The 20,498-nt window shown below is 38.3% G+C and overlaps 2 protein-coding genes across 2 annotated transcripts in view; one reads left to right on the forward strand and one right to left on the reverse strand.

Moving 5' to 3' along the window:
* LOC137260161 (uncharacterized) overlaps positions 1 to 20,498 on the reverse strand; it is an 82,003-nt gene that overhangs the window by 29,519 nt on the left and 31,986 nt on the right. The window contains exon 2 of the mRNA XM_067797855.1: positions 648 to 838. Within this exon, the coding sequence (XP_067653956.1) occupies positions 648 to 803 (156 nt within the window). The 5' untranslated portion in view covers positions 804 to 838. The remainder of the gene's footprint in view (positions 1 to 647; positions 839 to 20,498) is intronic.
* On the forward strand, positions 4,029 to 7,903 carry LOC137260110 (uncharacterized). Its single transcript, XM_067797813.1, has one exon. It carries the CDS (start codon positions 4,097 to 4,099, stop codon positions 5,183 to 5,185), a length of 1,089 nt encoding a protein of 362 aa, XP_067653914.1. The 5' UTR covers positions 4,029 to 4,096; the 3' UTR covers positions 5,186 to 7,903.

Raw genomic sequence — 20,498 nt, forward strand, 5'->3', positions numbered from 1 at the left:
TTGATAGCCATGATATTGCAGAAAAATTGCTAAATGCAGAGAAATTGAAAAGAAGCTAAAACTAATCAGGAGGGTTTTTTTTAAAACATTTTCAGGATATTTCTAATAATACAACATATAACAATATAACATGTTCGTTCATTTGACACCAGATGATTTTTATACATGTGGATAAATACAGGTTGGACAAATAGTAAAAAGTTCACTTATGATAACAAACAAATTGGAACGTAATTTTTCTGATGCTTTCTTATTTTTGTTTCATGCAGTTTGTATTTGGAAAGGTAGACCATATCAAGTGTACAAGGAATATTACCTATAGTAGATGTAATTGAAAGGAATAAGCATTTTATATATTGGTTTAAGTATTGGCTTATTCTGATGTTGTGGTCTTGACTCATTCATTTGCAGACTTCTATAATACAGCGACCACAACATTTCCGAATCACTTGCTGGGATTCGAACCATGGAAGTACTGATCCGAAAACTGACGTCTTGTCCATGTGACCAAGCAGGCTAAACCCTTCAGCAAACTGGCAAGGTAAGGATCATCTGTGGAATGGCTACACACTCTGCTACAGTAATGTGCTGGTGTCTTGGCGTATAAAATCATAATAAATATTTGAATAAGCAGTGAGCTTTCATACCTGTGACTGTGCTTGACTTTCATTGGCTGCTGCTGCATGACTGTGATTGGATGATGCATGAGATGAGGCTTGATGCTGATTGGCTGAGGAAGAGTGTTGATTGGATGAGGATGCCGTCTTGGCTTCTGTGTGCCCTCCGCCATCTTGTGAACTCATAATGTCTACGGGGTCCTGTACACTAACCGGACCATCTGTAAACAAATGTACACCGTGAATAACATATGGAACACTGTGTTCACCAATAACACATGGAACACCATGAATAACATATTATTGGAACACCATGAACAACATAAGGAACACAAGGAATAACATACAGAATACCATAAATAACATGTGAAACATAAGGAACACAGTAAATAACACATGGAACACCATGAATAACATAAGGAACACTGTGTGTTCCAATAGCATATGGATCACCATGATTAACATAAGGAACACCATGAATAGCATTTGGAACACTGTGCTCTCCAATAGCATATGGAACACCATGATTAACATAAGGAACACCATGAATAACATACGGAACACCAAGAATAAAACAGCATGTGTGAATACCATGAAATGTTGACAGAAAATGGTGAATAACATACGGGTAATAAGATAATAGTAACAAACCCATTCCACATCCACAAGAAATCAGTGCTTCAGGCAGAGTCAATAACATAACTGTGACTACATCATGAAGTACATATTTGTTTCAGCAGTGTTGTAGTTGTACAACTTTATCTCTAAAGTCTAAAGTCTGGATCAGACAATCCCATGATTATCAAGATGTGATATGATGACAGAGCACATGTTAATAAATCACTATGAAATAGCAATGACATAAGGTGTTTGCAGAATGGTGAGTGTATCCTGCCCCTCTGATGGCACCTGTCATAAACATATGCAAAGCCTAGTCAGTTCTTTAACAGAAATGATTCAGGAATGTATGGTACGGTCCAAATTGGGAATTACAACAGACATTATTTTTGTCACTGATACATCAAATTTCAAAATTTTTTCATGTGTCTACCGCAACGTTTTGAAAGCTTTACTGATGCCTTGAATGTTGTAAACATGATCAGACAACTTCTGAGGATGAGTGGTGCTACACTTTATGAAATCATGTTATCTACAAATGCAACCTCAAACATACACACTCACACACAGACATGCAAGAGTTACATCAAATCTGCTCTGCTATCTGCAATGCACCAGACATAAAAGCACATGGATTGACAAAGATTGAGAGAGAGAGAGAGAGGGAGAGAGAGAGCACGAGAGAGCGTGAGAGAGAGAGAGAGAGAGAGAAAGAGAGAGAGAGAGAGATATTTGACATTAAAACAATTCCATTATCTACAATGCCCCACATGCTGGATCAGGCCCCCTTACAATGAAATACTAACCAACGACCACCAGCTGACCAAACACAGCATGTACTCCTAACAACAATCATTGAATAAATTCCACAGCAGATAAGTCTAAAATCCTCTCCACCAACACACAGTCAGAGACCAGATGAAACCAACCTTGTCACCAAGGTTGCACTGTTTACTTCACTTACACAGCTGTCAAACATTCTCAGTGCCCATGCATGACCGGTTCTGTACACCTCCAGCACTCACCAAACAACACCTTCCCCTTAATGAACAGTCCGTGGCTCACCACAATGATTTCTATGGAAGTCATTGAAGTGTAATCATCGCTGAATTGCAGTTGTGATTATTATCATGCTGGACTAAACTGTTGTTTGATGTTTATCTTTTCGTGACTTACGTCACTAAGATGTGAAGACAACATTACAACATCTGCCACGACAAGCGAGATTGGAGGGTTTGTTGTATAAATGGTGCTGGATCAGTGAGTGTTGTTTTTTGTGCACTGAAAAACTTTCTCTTTATCCAAGTGATGAATCATGTTTTGTTTCACTTGCTCTTGCAAAACATTCCGCAATATTCCAGTGAGATGACTTATGGTCTAAATAATCGACTCAGGACCAGACAATCCAGTGATTGATATTATGAGCAATTATTCATTATTGTATGATGGCGCACAGATAATCGAGTCATAGTGCGGGAGCATGATTTTACATGGCAGCAATATCTGAGGTTGTGACACCAGAACCAGAACTGGTGAGCTTCACACATTACACCAAAGTGGGGAATTCAACGTATGTTTTCAGTGTATTAGAGAGCACTCCAGTCACAAGGCGCACATGATTATCTCCCACCCCTACCCTCATTCCAACCCTAACAATGTAGACTGATGTTCAGTTCTATAAATAAAAATAAAACAAACAAACAAACAAACAAACAAACAAACAAACAAACAAACAAACAAACAGTGAGATGGATAAATTAATGCTTAGTTTCTAAATACATATAAATTTTGAAGAAACGACCCATTCCTTTTAACTTAAGCATATACTGTGAGAAGGTGAGGAAATCTGAACTTGCTTTGTTTGAACATCAACATTGCAAAAGGGCTGGAAGCAGCTCTGAGATTGTAAGAGAGATTATGATCCATTAAGTTGCATTTTACAGCAAGCCCACATTGCTGTTACAAGACACAATTGGGGAGGGGAAGGAATTTGAGACGATGAATACTTTAATCATAAACAAAAATTAATGCCTTAAACAAATTAATTAATTTTTTTTACAGAACTGTATGATTTGTTTCTTCTCTTATCAATTATTTTCAAAGTAATATTTATATAAACATTAATGTAAGTACGCACAAAGGGGGACTGGAGCGTTGAAAGCTTGACCTAATTAAGTAAGTGTGTTAGTGGAGAGAGTCTTGCCACTTAGCCATTGGCTCAGCCACTTCAGCACAGACCACTTGACTCCAGTATAGGTACCACTACACAAACAGCGGGGTTCCACATGAGAGGTGGATCAACAAAGAGTTTCACAATTTAAAGGCCAAAGGCCAAATGAGCTTCATTTTGAAAACACATGATTCATCACATTATTATCTAAAAGCAGAAAATGTTTGAATGTTAAAAATGAGAAAAATTAAACTTTTCCAAAGACAAAATGTCTGTAAAACCTTTTTAAATATTGTGTGACTATAGTAATGCAATGATTAATGATTATTATTAAAATTGGATATTGAGGAGTGAATGAGTGAGTGAGTGAGTGAGTGAGTGAGTGAGTGAGTGAGTGAGTGAGTGAGTTTAGTAGACTACTGGATGAAGTGTTTGCTGGTCATGTCGGAGACCCGCATTCAAATCCCCACATGGGACAATGTCTGAAGCCCATTTCTGGTGTCCCCTCTGTGATATTGCTGGAATACTGCTTAATTTGTCATAAAACAATATCTAGTAACTCACTCATTATACTGGTCAATAATGGCTTGGCTTCTCAGCCCCACCTCTGTGGAGCCTCATTCATTATCAGTTGAGCAGGACCACAACCCTTCAGTTTGTTCCTTTGCTCTGTTAGACACAAGTCACCAAGATGAAATGGCAAGTATATCTAGTTGTTCTCTGTGGGTTACTCTTCTTGGCATCATGCATTTCAGCACAAAGACAAAGAGGTAATCGCAGGAATCGTCAAAACCGACCAAACCGACCAAACCGACAAAATCGACCAAACAGACCAAACCGGCAAAACCGCCCTAATCGCCGTGGAAACGCTGGTCGAAGAGGTAGGCGTCCTTCGACAAACCAGGGTAGAGGTCCATTAGTAACACTGCCAACAAACTCAACCGAGTGTGAACTAATTCAAGTTCCGATGTGTCGAGGTATGATCGGCTACAGTCACACTCGTCTACCAAATCAGTTCGGCCATACCACCCAGCTTCAAGTGTACCGTGCTCTCGAATACATGTGGCCTTTCATGGACATCGGCTGTTCTGTCGATTTCCGAACAACAGCATGTGGATACCATTTGCCAAAGTGTACCCCAGGTGAAAGCGAACTGCAGCTACCCTGTAAGGAAACTTGCAACCGTGCACGTAGATGTAATGTGAGGATGAGGCAGCTGCAGTCACAATGGCCATCTGAGTTCAAGTGTAGGACTCTTACTTCACATCGGCAAGGACGCTGTGTTCCACCCAAACAAAGAGGAGAGTCCTGTCACCAGCGTCATCTCACATGTGAACGTAATCCGATTCCCCTGTGCCAGAACCTGACTTTCTCCCAAGGGTCACTGCCCAACATGTTTCTTCAGTGCAAAGTGGAGGAGATTGAAGCAGAGATGCAACAGTTTCAGGATCTGCTGAGAACTAACTGTTCCCCTCATCTTCGATTCTTTATGTGTGGGATATATATGCCTTATTGTGTTCGAGCAGAAACTCCCTTTGCTCTCCCATGCAGGGAAATTTGTGAAGATGTTCGACAAAGCTGTGAGAGAGTTTATCGTCGCCTGACAGGAGGTCTTCCTTGGCCAAGCAAGTTTCAGTGTCATCGATATCCACAGTCAACAAATGTCCATCAAGTATGTGCCTCTCCCTCGGACGTTGTGCTCCGTACTCCAGAGCCGGAACCAGAGTCTTCTACAAGACGACCACGGAGACCACGAACTAGATCCCGCACTAACAACTAATGCCCTCAGCCACCAGGTGATTATAAACATAAGACGATGAAATGATACTGGTATGTTGCGTTTTGTTGATCATGTCTTACAGGGAGAAATTGACAGGACTGTAAGAGTCATAAACTGTATAACTTCTGCAAACAAAAAACCTTGAAAAGTGTGTTGTTTAAACGGATTCAGAAAGAAACCATGCACAATGTTGCCTTACAAACAAACACATCATCTCCCATGTCAGTTCAGAAGCAAACAATGTGACCTCAAAAACAAACAGTTCATGTACTGTGTTGCCTCAGAAACAAACACATCATGTTCAGTGTTTCTAAGGGACACCAATCTGCTCATATGACTTCTGAACAACTGACCTTGAGGTCAAATTTTCAAAGTGATGAATGCTTTAAAACTCTGGCACCATGAGTGACAGCTGACGAATTCTTCATAATTTACGTCCTGTAGATCGAGGAAATCTGAGAAATTAACATTTTACAAGTGTTCACGCAAATAATGCCACACTGTCATTGCTTCTCACGTATGACCTTGATGTGTTCCTTCATCACTATGGTCTACTATTAGGGATATTTTTACTATTAATTATGACAGTATTGCAATATGTAGTCAGAACTGTTCAAACAGACATGATAATTTTATCAAATAATGGAACAGCAGTGAACCATGATTGCAACCAATCTGCAACTGTTTATTTTCACCATGTGACTACACCAGGGAGATAACTCTAACTGATGTTGTACATCATAGCCAGGAATGTAGGTACGAAATAGGTGAAATATATGCATTATTTTATATTCTAAAACTATCTATTACTATGAATACTATTGGAAACAGTATTGTCGTTTCATATTATTATCAAACGTGACTACACAAGGGAGGTAACTCTAATGTAAACACTCTGCTAGAGAAACAGCTCCAATGGTTTGACAACTCGATGTAAAGTTACACAATTCAACCATGATTATGCTGATAATAAAAAACCCAAACTTGTTCAGTGTATTGGCAGTGTATTGACATTTCTATCCAATACATCATATGTACTGTGAGATGTATTGGGATATACTGTGAAAATAAGTCTTGGATTGTGTTCATTAAAGGTACAATGTAGCACTGCATTTCTCTGAAAGTACATATTATGCATTTCTCTCAGTAGCACTAATAATCAGCTTTCAGTGAATCTACCATATAATTAATTAAAGAAAAGTATGCATCTAGATTACAATAGTAAATAAGAAAGTTTAAATGAATTAATGCATAACTGCATTGAAAGATCTCTTGTGTCCTCCACTGGTAAACATTATCTCAAGCAAACCCCATAGAGTTATGTCCCTTGGAGCACTCTTTATGAATATCACTCTTTATGCACAACTTGTGATTGAAATAAGCTCGGCAAATGCCGACAACACAATATGCGACAGTTTTTGATGATCGGAGCAATCATTTGTGTTCCATGTTATGGCAAGTGTTACCTGTTTGGAAACCGTTCGCCTTGAACTTTTATTTACCAATTTCTGCCAAGTTGTGAGGGATAATAAGCCTTTTATTGCAACAATAGGAAGCTACTGTGAGTGTATATGCCCCCAATATATTAAGTATAGGACAAAAAATTGTCCAAAATGTGTGACATTGTACCTTTAATTCTGACTGTATGTGGAGATTGTATTTTCAACATCTGAATCTGTTCCCATGGCGTCATGCTATTTCATGCAAAAAACGCAAAATGTTTTTATTACACTATGATGCACAGATGTTAACCATGGTTTACAGTATCTGCTCCTTGTCAACAAATGAAAGTCGTGTAAAAACTGGTATTTTACATCAGTTGTATTCAGTCTCAGTGACGACAATTAACACACATCAGATACACTGTCTTTTTCTAACTTGTTTTGATGATAGAATATCTGTTACCATGACGACAGTTAACACACATCACAGCACCATCTTTTTCTAACTTGTTTAGATAATAGAATATCTCTTACCATGACAACAGTTAACATACATCACAGACACCGTCTTTTTCTGACTTGTTTAGATGATAGAATATCTGTTACCATGACGACCATTAACACACATTACAGAAATCATATTTTTCTGAGATACTTTGATCATATCATTTTCTGTGGCCATGACAACTGTTATCATGGATCTGCCCCTTTCGTATCAGGCCCAGTCCCTCACACAGCACCTCCCATCTCGCTCAATACTTTCTCAGGATAAACGTGTCCTCGTTAACCCATAAGTGAGGCCTTCTGCATAAGGTGAAAGGTTCTTTCGTATGCAGCCTCTACAAGCTCGAACCTGCTACCTCAGTACCTACATGACTACAGGACTTTCTGCTTTTAAGTCCTTACTTAACAACCACTTCTTCAGAAAAGCCTATCCAGCAATAACTAAAATTGTGCTCCAGTCTTTAATTCTATCTTAGTGTCTGTGTTGTATATAGTTCTATGTCTTGCGCTTTGAGCATGTTATACATGGAAAAAGCGCATTACAAGCATGCTATTACTAGTATCTATATTAACATACATTACAGAGATGCTTTGATATCATTTTCAGTTGCCATGACAACTGTTAACATACATCTCAGTGATCATCTTTTTCTAAGATGCTTTGATGTCATTATCTGTTACCATGACGACTATTAATGTACATCTCTTTTTCGAACTTGTCTTGACGATATCATATTCTGTCATTCTTTCAATAAATTCATTTTACTGTAAACCTTTCCATCTTGTTTTTCTTTATCTGAGGTTTTCAGTTTGAAATTGCTGTGTTAGGTATTGTAAACATGAACAAGAAAAAATACTAGTTATAAGCAGTGTGGGAAATAGTTTCCAAACTTTGCTAGCCAGTTGGGCTAACTATGACTGAGAGTTACTAGCCAACAAAATAATTCACTAGCCCAAAACGGGATATAGAAACTAGAATAGAAATATATTACAATAAGATATTGTTGGTTTGAGGGTTTCATCATTAAACTGCTGTACCATAAGCAGTTTTAACAAGCCATAATTGTGCATGATTAAAAAGTGTACAAATCGAAGTGTGTGACATATTAACAAAATGACAAAAAAATTCTAACCAGATGGTCCAGCGACAAGTGAAATTTACCGGTCCGGCTGGATTTTTACTAGCCAAGGGTAAGTGGGCCAGTGGCTATTTTGCACACAGGTTATAAGCAATGAAAATATTCAAACAACAATTTCTCATTTGCTGCATAGGAGGGTGGTAGGGTAGCCTAGTGGTTAAGTGTTTGCACATCATGCTGGGAGAAAAGGTTTTATTCCCCACATGGGTGCAATTAGTCTTGCTCTGTGGCTGTACTGAGTGCTGATCCCATGGATGCATAGCAGTTCTATCCTTTGAATAGGCACGTCTAGCTAAGGGGACAGTACTTATTTTTAAAAGAAATCATAATTTAAACTATAACAATTTTTCTTTCCTCAGAGGCTTGTGCAAGTCTAGGGTATAGTGTGTGAAACCCATCTCTGGTGTCCCCAGCTGTGATATTGCAGGAATATTGAAAATGCAGCATAAAAATTAAACTCAGTCATCAGCTCAACAGCTGGAAACGGGTTTACTTGGTGCATGACACAAATGGAATTGTATCAATGACAATATTGTTTGAACATTGCTTCAATGATTTTAGATATTTAGGTATTTACACTGCTGGTAACATGTCAAGGATAACAACCAGGGCCCCGTTTCACAAAACTCTCGTAAGCCTCAGGTCTCGTAACTTTTCTCGTAGCATTTGTACCTGGCATACTGTAACATAGGAGGTGCAAAGGCTACGGGAAAAGTTACGAGACCTTAGGCTTACGAGAGTTTTGTGAAACGGGGCCCTGGTTAATTTACTTTAGGGCAGGATGATAAAGCTTGGTTTATTTTTCAATTATCTTTAAAAAAAAACCCCAGTTTTTTTTTCTCGTTCATCGTTGCAATATCTACAAAGTATGAACCAATAATGTGCTTTGACATAGAAGCTGATTAAAAGTTTGATGCAGATTTTTCTATACCATTAAAAAAGGTAGGGGTTATTCTGTTTTGTGAGCATACCACTAGCCAATACTAGAAAAAGTAATATGTCTCCATTCAGATGAAACAACAAGGGAATAAACTGTACATTATCCCTTAATTTCTCATCATCATCTGTTTCTTCTTCAGGGGTCATCATTTTGTCAATCTTGTAAATCCAATATCTCCTACATTTTCTAATGGTATGTTTCTACACATCAGCTTGACAACTATGAAATCTGTGTTGGTAGCAAGTTGTTGGAATGTTCACATTCTCAAACTTAAGTTTGACAATATGCATTGACAGATTTGTGCCAGACTAGAGTTCAAATGAATCATCTTAATTACTTGATTTCAAGATCACTAACCGAGGTGGGCGAGCTGTCTAAAGCGCTCTTCTTGTAAGCACAAGGTGCCTGGATCGATCCCAACATGTGGCCGGGTAAAAACTTTGGAGCTAACAATGCTTGCTGGCTCTTTCATTGTTGTCACTACCCCTTAATAAGTGTACAGTACACAAACTTGTGTACTTCAAAGGACCTAATGGTAGGTGACCAGATGGTGGACGAACATGTGCAGACACGTAGCTGGGGGTATAGTTACATGCAGTAACACTGGACAAAATACTGTGGCTATGTGTCCCACTTCACGCAGCTACAAATGGTACCTTGTGAGGATGACGCTGTGTGATAACTCACTGCATGAGTTGAATACTCCCCAAGGAGTTGAACTGGTCAAAAGAATGCCAGAAAAAAAGATATCTGTTGATCAAGAGTACAATCCAGCAACTTGAGCATGTATTCGTCATGTGGATATGTGCCATGTAAATATCCTATCCTAATTATTTTGCAACTAGTTATTTATAAAAGAGATGAAGATACTGAAAACAAAGCCACAGTAGTGCAAGATAACTATCGCAACACATCATTGTTTTTCGAAGTATCATTACATAGTTGTAACCTGAGAGTGTACGCGTGTTATATACTCTTCTCCCTAGACAATCTGTCTTTCCACTCTTGGTCTGGGGATGATGTAGCTAGGATGGATACTCAAAACTAAGTCCAGTACGGCGTTCAGATCCTTTCATTTTGGAATGAATTTTCACTCAAAGGTCCTCAGATATTTCCTAGTTTTCCTGGTCTACACACAATGTTAGTTCACAACTTCCTGGAAGAACATGATGGTTTCTGGTACAACTCTAAATGCTAATGAAGTCATCTGAGCAGCCAGAGAGAACCTCATGAACCGACGGAAAGAAACTCATCCAGACCTCACCTTAACCTACTATCTGGAGAAACTGGCTCATATCATTCTATAGTATCAAGGAATAATTAAATGGCAAATCTAGAGAGTCAAAATAAACATAAAAACAAACATGGTTATGATATAATATAGCTATATGGGTGTTAAGAATCAAAGGTGATGCACAATATTTTTCCTTGTGTATTTTATAACATACCAGGGATATAATACCCTATATTGACGGGGATGGTCTCAGACATCTTGATCATCACTATACAGAATATAAGAGAATTTGAACACACACAAAAAAATCCTTTTTTTAACATTCTGAACCAAAAAAGTTTAGAAGAATGTGAAATGAGCTAAAAATGAAGTAATTTCAAGAAACATTTTGAGTTTCTTCCCAAAATGTAGGGGATGGTAAGGTAGGCTAGCAGTCACAGCATTCACTCATCACTGTGTTAGAGATTGCTCATGTTCAATTCCTGACTTGGGTACAATGTGTGAAGCTCAGTTTTGGTGTCCCCTGCTGTGATATTGCTGGAATAGTGCCAAACGTGGCGTAAAACCATACTCACTCACTAACAGAAATTTTACAGAACAACTGAACTGGATCATGATAGGAACGTATCTAATTATTAAATGATTGCCCTTGATGAACTTCGGCTTCAGCTGTTGGTCCTCTAAACCACCATAGTGAAAATTCTGCACTAGTAGACATTGTAAAAAAAACACTGAATGGCTCTATCATTATTATTAGACCAATCTTTGATTCTCTGCCTAATCAAATCACTAACATGAAAACTAAGTCGAATAAGTACAGTGTTTCAATAGCTGCTGCTGCTGGAGGATGAGAACACACTCGGATAACCTTCACATTTCACATTAGCCTGATTAAAGAACCAAGGAATATTAAATATTATTACACAGCATGGTGTGTTCTGGCGTCCTGGGGGAGTCATTATGAGAGTTACTGCCCGCTCAGCTTCAAAAGGAGATAGTATATTTTTACTGAACAGCAAAAGAAATGAAACTGGGTCTTTTTCGTCAAGTTTTTAAACAGAAGACATAAACATGAGTGCTTACTTTTATGAGCTTTCATGTTTTTGAAACTTGCGTTTCTTTTGCTGTTTTAGTATACCTTGTCGGATTTTGATGAAAATCGATAACAGGAAAATTCTCATCGTATGGGAAGCCACCACGGCCCTATCTGTCAACAACAATAACTGTCGGCAAAGAAAATTGCAAGATGCCATAGACATCAGAAGAAGCCTACCAGTTATCAGTCGTGACCAATGAACATATCTGCCTAGCTCTTAAGACTTAGTAACGTTTGGTTAAGTTATCATCACTGCTGGCCTCTTTGTCCTTGTACATACTACTATAAGACCCACCTCCACATGTTTTCTCATACCATGTTGTTATATGCCACCACTGTTGCCTCAGCAACATCGACACAAAGATGACACATTGTGTCAACTAAGTCAGCTAGTCTGACCACTCATGTGCCATATCTGCATAGTTAAAATCATTGTGCCTGGTATAGAACAATCGTACGTCTAAGTTCAGGCATATAAGAGTTATGAGAGTTACAATCACCTTAGCGCTGAGACTGTCGTAAGTCTACGTTTAGGCATAGGAGTTACATTCACTTCAGTATTAAGACTGTCGTAAGACTATGTTAAGGCATGAGTGTTACAATCACCTTAGCGCTGAGACTGTCGTAAGTCTACGTTTAGGCATAGGAGTTACATTCACTTCAGTATTAAGACTGTCGTAAGACTATGTTAAGGCATGAGTGTTAATATCACCTTAGCGCTGAGACTGTCGTAAGTCTACGTTTAGGCATAGGAGTTACATTCACTTCAGTATTAAGACTGTCGTAAGACTATGTTAAGGCATGAGTGTTAATATCACCTTAGCGCTGAGACTGTCGTAAGTCTACGTTTAGGCATAGGAGTTACATTCACTTCAGTATTAAGACTGTCGTAAGACTATGTTAAGGCATGAGTGTTAATATCACCTTAGTGCTGAGACTGTCGTAAGTCTACGTTTAGGCATAGGAGTTACATTCACTTCAGTATTAAGACTGTCGTAAGACTATGTTAAGGTATGAGAGTTACGGTCACCTTAGTGCTGAGACTGTCGTAAGTCGATGTTAAGGTATGAGAGTAACGGTCACCTTAGCACATGTGCATGACATGTCCATGACACATTCTGGCAGTTGATACACCATCATATCTTTTACTTTATTGTTCTGGGTGCATGGGTGGTGAGCTGTCTAGGCCGCCAGGCAAATGATTTAGCCAGTTAAGGAGTGAGGATCAAACCCACTAAAGACCGTGTGTAAAAACCTTCAGAGTTGTCACAACCCCTAGTGTACAGTACACAACACTGTACACATAAAAGTACCCTGGACAATGAATCTGTTGGTATATGACCAGATGCTGACCACTTGAATACGTGCAGAGACCTAGTTAACAGCAACGTGCTGTACACTTGGACAGAGTGCTCACTCACCAATTAGGACAATAATCACTCTCCAATGTCATTATTCACATAATTTGAAATGTGTGGGACTTATTCAGCGTTAGGCATTTATCATTCTTTCCGAAACATTCCATCTCGCATCCACCATGGGCCTCATCATCATTGGCTTGTTATTGCCGATATGTTCATTTCTGGATGTTCTTTGTGAAATGTATTCATCAGAACAACTTTAAATGGTCATCTTTACATTCAACTACCAGACAGTTCAGTTGTCATGGAAGCATGTGACATCATGGGATTCCAGGAAGAACTGAAGTTCATTTTGATTAATAATGACCAAAACGATTGGGGAAAAACTGTACAAAAGGTAAATAAAAATAAAAACAGGCATTTTCAATTTTGTTTGACTTTGGTGAAATCTTCAAGCATATGGTGTTAACAAACAAAGTATTGGTGTCATTAAACAAAAAAAAAATGTACACAACTTAACTAAAAATCAAAACAGTCATTTTAAAATTTGCATGACTTTGGTGAAACCTTCAAGCATACAGTGCGAATGAACAAAGAATTATTATCACTGGCGTCTGGGATTTGAACCAACGGTTACCAGATTCTGGACATCAAATTCTGTGGCATCAAATTCTGGAATGACTGATGGCACCAGTGGACATTCACAGGATTCTGTTGCCATGGATATTGATCACGTGACTGATTTTCAGCAACAGGAACTCTTCAGTGTATGAAGGTGAAAACATGGAACTTTAACCTAGTCCTCATTGAGTAGTTGTGTGAGAGACAGAGTGTGTATGCACACACAGTTTGTCAAGGTGAGAAAAAATGGAACTTAAAATCCTCCTTGTGTGATTGAGTAATTGAGAGGGGGAGTATGAGTGTGTGAGTCTGAAAGGGAGATTATATGTGTGTGTGTATGTTCATGAATGAGTGAGTTTAGTTTTACACTAAAAAATATTCCTATAAACAATCAAATCTGGACCAGACAATCCAGTGATCAACAGAACGAACATTAATCTACACAATTGGGATGCAATGACACGTGTGTGCTTGAGTGGGTGCATGCATGCATGTGTGTAAAGTGTGAGTAAGTGAGTGTATGTTTGTTAAAATGTGTGTGCATGTGCTTACCTGTCCATTTGTCAACAAAATGACAATTATTTATAACCACTCATCTGTATCCTACAATCACTTCTGTCAACAAATTTTTCTGTCAAAGTGAGAGAATTTAGTTTTTATGCTGTTATGAGCAATATTCCAGCAACATCACAGCAGAGAAAACCAGAAATGGGCCTTACACATTGTACCCATGTGGGGAATCAAACGCAGGTCAGTACTGCATAATGAGCAAAACGCTTTAGCCGCTAAGCTACCTTACCCTACCATTTCTATCAATGACTGATGGCAACAGATTTTTAGTGTGTGTCAGTTTGATAACAAATTCATGATTATTCAACACCACAATTATTCACACAATTATGTAACAATCACTCCTGTCAGCAAATTCCTCTATCCATAACAATAACACGTGTTCAGTGCAAAAAGCCCCACGTCACTTATACTGAACATATTAGCTTCAGTATGACGCATTCAACAAAGAGCATAACAAAAGACTCTAAATTCATTCAACTATCACCAATGTACATTCACACACCTTTCAAATCTCCAAATCCGACATCTAAAAGTCCTTTCACCAACAGGTGAATAAATGTGCCAACTGGTCACTGTTAATCAATCGTGAACTGCACATAATTGTAATTGCATTTAAGTTAATGCAGCATGTATATTAAAGCCTGCTTCAAACAGTGTGACCTATAATTCTGACACGCAAACTACCACATGGTGCCTGGACATTACACACAATAATACTGGATAAACAACAGCTCGGGTCAATTATACATATACTCAGGGGCCTTATACTTCACAGTCCTCATGTGCCATAATGCCCATTTAATACTTGGCCTTGACAGGGATGTCTTGGGTTTCGGTGAGTGGGTGGGTGACTGTGGGGGTCAGGCGACAAAGGAATTTTGGTGGGTACACAGTATATATACTGGGTAAACAACATCTCGGGTCAATGATACATATACTCAGGGGCCTTATACTTCACAATCCTCATGTGCCATAATGCCCATTTAATACTTGGCCTTGATAGGGATGTTTTGGGTTTGGGTGAGTGGGGGTGGGAGGGGTGACAAAGGAATTTTGGTGGTTGCATACTATATTTTCTGGATAAAGAACAGCTTGGATCAATTATATGTAAATACTCAAGGACACTGAAGGGCCTCATACTTCACAATCCTTATGTGTAATTATATTCATTTGGTATTCGGTTGGGGCTGGGTACCTTGGATTGGACTGGGGTAATGGTTACATGGACAATAAAGCACACAACTTCTATCTTATTGCATAGTGTGATGTTTTGGTGTAAATTCTGCACCATCTGCACACAAAATACTTAAAAATGTCTAACCTGCATATAATATCTACCCCTCGCATACACAAAACATTAAAAATGCGAAAACCTACATGTAATATGTGGAACATTCATATACAAAATATTTTAAAATGTTTACCCTATATGTAATTTGTGGAACACTCATGCACAAAACATTTAAAAATGCTTATCCTACATGCAGTATCTGTCCTTTTCATACATGAAACATTTTAAAATGTTAAACCTACATGTAATTTATCTACCCCCTCTCATACATAAAACATTTAAAAATGTTTAACCTACATGTAACATCTGTCCTTTTCATACACGAAACATTTTAAAATGTTAAACCTACATGTAATTTATCTACCCCTCTCATACATAAAACATTTAAAAATGTTTAACCTACATATAACATCTGCCCTTTTCATACACGAAACATTTTAAAATGTTAAACCTACATGTAATTTATCTACCCCTCTCATACATAAAACATTTAAAAATGTTTAACCTACATGTAACATCTGTCCTTTTCATACACGAAACATTTTAAAATGTTTAACCTTCATGTAATTTATCTACCCCTCTCATACATAAAACATTTAAAAATGTTTAACCTACATGTAATATCTGTCCTTTTCATACACGAAACATTTTAAAATGTTAAACCTACATGTAATTTATCTACCCCTCTCATACATAAAACATTTAAAAATGTTTAACCTACATGTAATATCTGTCCTTTTCATACACGAAACATTTTAAAATGTTAAACCTACATGTAATTTATCTACCCCTCGCATACATAAAACATTTAAAAATGTTTAACCTACATGTAATATCTGTCCTTTTCATACACGAAACATTTTAAAATGTTAAACCTACATGTAATTTATCTTCCCCTCTCATACATAAAACATTTAAAAATGTTTAACCTACATGTAATATCTGTCCTTTTCATACACAAAACATTTTAAAATGTTTAACCTACATGTAATTTATCTTCCCCTCTCATACATAAAACATTTAAAAATGTTTAACCTACATGTAATATCTGTCCTTTTCATACACGAAACATTTTAAAATGTTAAACCTACATGTAATTTATCTACCCCTCTCATACATAAAACATTTAAAAATGTTTAACCTACATGTAATATCTGTCCTTTTCATACACGAAACATTTTAAAATATTAAACCTACATGTAATTTATCTACCCCTCTCATACATAAAACATTTAAAAATGTTTAACCTACATGTAATTTATCTTCCCCTCTCATACATAAAACATTTAAAAATGTTTAACCTACATGTAATTTATCTTCCCCTCTCATACATAAAACATTTAAAAATGTTTAACCTACATGTAATTTATCTTCCCCTCTCATACATAAAACATTTAAAAATGTTTAACCTACATGTAATATCTACCCCTCCTACACAAAACATTAAAAATATTTACCCTACAAGTAACACATGCCACAATTAAAGTGAGATACGACAGTTGTACACCAGCCACAATGGACAATGGAAGACTTTATGAGGTTCAGCAGGTTTATAAAAGTAGAATGACACAGTCGATGAGGCGTGAGTTATGTGGCATTCGTGATGCTATCATAATGCATGCTGGGCGTAATCGTGCATAAAGATCTGGTAATTTTAACAAGCAATGGGAGTCGGATGTCAACAGTAGTAAAGCTCCTTGACTGATAGACCTGGTTCTATGCTCATTCCATATCAGCATTTTCACTATTGCAAAGGTATACAATAGTTAAACACTATTGCATGAGAGGTTCGGGTGTAGGAAAATAGTATCTTGTAATTTTAGCAAGGAATGACAGTTGACTTTCCATTTGATGCCACTGGAGCTTAAACTACCAAAACTTACTACATTTCATTGAGCACATGTGGTGCTTATTCACATATGAATAATGGCACATTTAACAGTACAAAACTTAATAGAAGATGACAAAACATACATAAATATCTGTCTGTAAACATGTCTAATTCTGAACACTATTTCTGCCAAATTAAACATTCATTTGTTTCATAAATGTTATCTTTGAATAAATAGGTTGTGTCTGATAGTGTGTAGTTTTACAGCTGTAATAAATGATCTTTTGAATTAATATTTGACACATTGATATTTCAAAATGCTCCCTCTGCAAGTGTGTTTGTTTCTTATTTAGTGCCACACTCGGCAATATCCAGGCTATATATTGGAAGTCTGTAAATAATCAAGGCTGGACCAGACAATCTAGTGATCAACATCATGAGCATCTATCTACCCAACTGGGATACAATGACATGCGTAAAACATGTCCTTTACTTTTTTTTTCTCTGATAGACCAACCATCAAAACATGTTAGCTAATCCCTCATCACTGTGTCAAAACTAACAAACTATCAAATTAAACTCAGGTACGTCAAAAATGCCGATTTTTTGTGATAAGGCCATAATAACATTTTTGTAAGTATTGGACTGTCAGATGAAAAGTCAGTGAATCCCCAGGTATTTGTTTAAAAGAGATGAACGATGAAACAGTTGTATGAAAGAAAAGAATAGAAACATGGTAGAAAAAACACCTGCTGACATTATTCTACCGACGATAAACAGTATAACAACCCACCATAGCTTTTCATTCCTCTTCTGGAGGCTTTCACTGGATTGTTGGAATGGTAGTCCGTGTCATATGCTCCTGATATTGCATTTGAGTCACGCATTGGGTAGAGGCTATCATGTTCGTTGATGAAACCATTGGGAGGAGACACTGGAGAATCATAATCAGTCCTTGAGAATGGACGCCTTGGAATTTGTTTGTAAAACGTGTTACCCCGCTGATGAGGCAACCGAGAAAATTGTCCTCCTTCCTGTTGTCCATAGTAATGGGCAAGTTGTGAATCATGAACTTCAGCTCTCACGGAAAACTGGTTGCCAGCTCCTTGCATGTGTGTATAGGAATTGAGATAGTTACTGTCTCCATTGATAAGTTGCTTCACCCTAGGGAGACTGCCCCGCCTCCTAATGGGGACCTGGTTGTACCCGGCTGCTCGGTTTGCAAGAACAAGCTGGCCCCGCCCATCCTCGATACTTCCATCATCTGACAGAATATCCACGGAACTCCGCCTACGTTGCATTCTCCTATCCATCTCAGCAGAACAGATCACGTTCTGACCTGAATCCTCCTGATCTAGTGCCTGACCTGAATCTCTTTGACCTGAGTGTTCTTGACCTGCCTCTTCTCCACAGTCCCCTGTCACACTAACCCCTTCTTCCTCAGTGTCATGTTCAGGACCTTCCTCAGCTCCTGCTGTGTGTCCTTGTTCACTTTGTGTTGAAGACTCCTGAGACAAGCACCTGCTAGCCTGCCAGTCACTCTCATTGTGGCCTGCCGATTGTGCATGGTCTTGTGTCACACACAGCTGTTGCTGGCTGTGTGATAAATCATCCAGTGAATTGCCTACAATGCTTTTTTTCTCCGATGCTAATTCGCTTGAACTACAGGCACTGCTGGCAGAGTTTTCTGGAATATTCAACATAGAGTTCCTTGGACTCTCAATAGGCAGAAAAAATATACCATTAATTTTTTCTCTGGAACTTTTGACATCTTCATATTCATATCTATCAATGGATGAATTACCATTGCCACTACATGTGCGGCGCCGTCTCCTTGGTTTTGGACTCGCTATAATATGGTCAGGTGCTATGAAGGCAGCATCTCTTTCCCCTTCAGCTACAACATTTAAGACCCTTTGTTTTTGATCGCTGTTGCCACATTGATCTGGTTCATTATTGGACTGTCGGCTTACAATTGAAAATCCATCACTTTCTGCACAAGGTGGGCAAGTTTTCTCTACAGTAATACAAGGCACTTGATCAAGTTGTCCATGTGAAACTAGGCCATCATCTTCACAGTGATTGTTCACTTCTACTGTTAGTCTCTCTGTGATGTCATGACACTGACCATCTTTAATACTTATATAATCTTTGCATGAGATTGCATCATTTTCTTTTGAAACCTGACTTGATATGTTCTGCCTTTCATTTGCACTAGAATATTCAACAGAAAACACTTCAGTTTCTCTTGAATCACTGAGAAATCCTCCAGCATCTCTTGAATCACTAGGAAATCCTTCAGCATCTCTTGAATCACTGGGAAATCCATCAGTAAATCTTGAATCGCTGGGAAACCCTTCAGTATCTCTAGAATCACCTGGAAACCCTTCACTATCTCTTGCACCACCAGGAAATCCTTTCTCTTCCCTTGAATCACCAGGAAATTCATCAATGTTCACAGGACATGGTTTTTCCCCATCCCATTGACCCACTGGTTCATCTTCTTGGTAGGCTCTAGTGTACCCATCAGGAACAATGCCTGGGGTATCTTGTGTAATGCTAATTGCACTAGGCTCATTACATTGGTTCTCATCTCTACAGTATTCCCTTTGGCCTGCTGGATAGTTGTTTCTATTACTCAAACAATCCTCATCTCCTGAAACAAGACCCAAGGCTCTGGTATTCAGTGACATGCATTTTCCCACATATTGTCCAGCTAGACTTGGAACCTGATTTACCAGTTCAGGATTTGGTTCAGACTGAAACTGTTCATACCCCCTCATATTGCTGTCATCATTCAGACAAGGCACATCAAATCCATCATTTTCATCTGGAAGAGCTGACTGCTGTTTGTGCTCTGGCACGGATCTCTCCCTCATCTGAGATAAACCACCAGACAGTTCATATCTTCTGATACTGAGTGTCGTATCTGATTTGTCACTTGTGCAAATTTCCAGCTGAGGTTGATGACCTGACTTCTCTGCATGGTATGGTTGTATTACTGGATCATTTTTCTCCCTGAAATCCTCATGAGACATGCTCACCCGATTCAGCAAGTCAACTGGCTGGTTGCAATGGTGATTACCCTGAGGCTTTTCAGTTAGTACTTCAGTCAAGGCTGGTGGTGTGTATCGTCTAGAATATTGTGGTTCATTGTTGCTCTCATCTAACTCATGTTTTGCTGCAACATTTCCTTGGAACAGAGGTGGGGTGCATCCTCTTCTATCTTGCACTGTTTCCAAATCAATAGAGTGCAAGCTTGATACAACATGATGGATGCC

This window comes from Haliotis asinina, chromosome 13 (assembly GCF_037392515.1).
Source record: "Haliotis asinina isolate JCU_RB_2024 chromosome 13, JCU_Hal_asi_v2, whole genome shotgun sequence".
Classification (NCBI taxonomy): Eukaryota; Metazoa; Mollusca; class Gastropoda; order Lepetellida; family Haliotidae; genus Haliotis; species Haliotis asinina.

Excerpts from the sequence above, each read along its gene's own strand:
- LOC137260110 (XM_067797813.1), top strand. The coding sequence starts at position 4,097 with ATGAAATGGCAAGTATATCTAGTTGTTCTCTGTGGGTTACTCTTCTTG.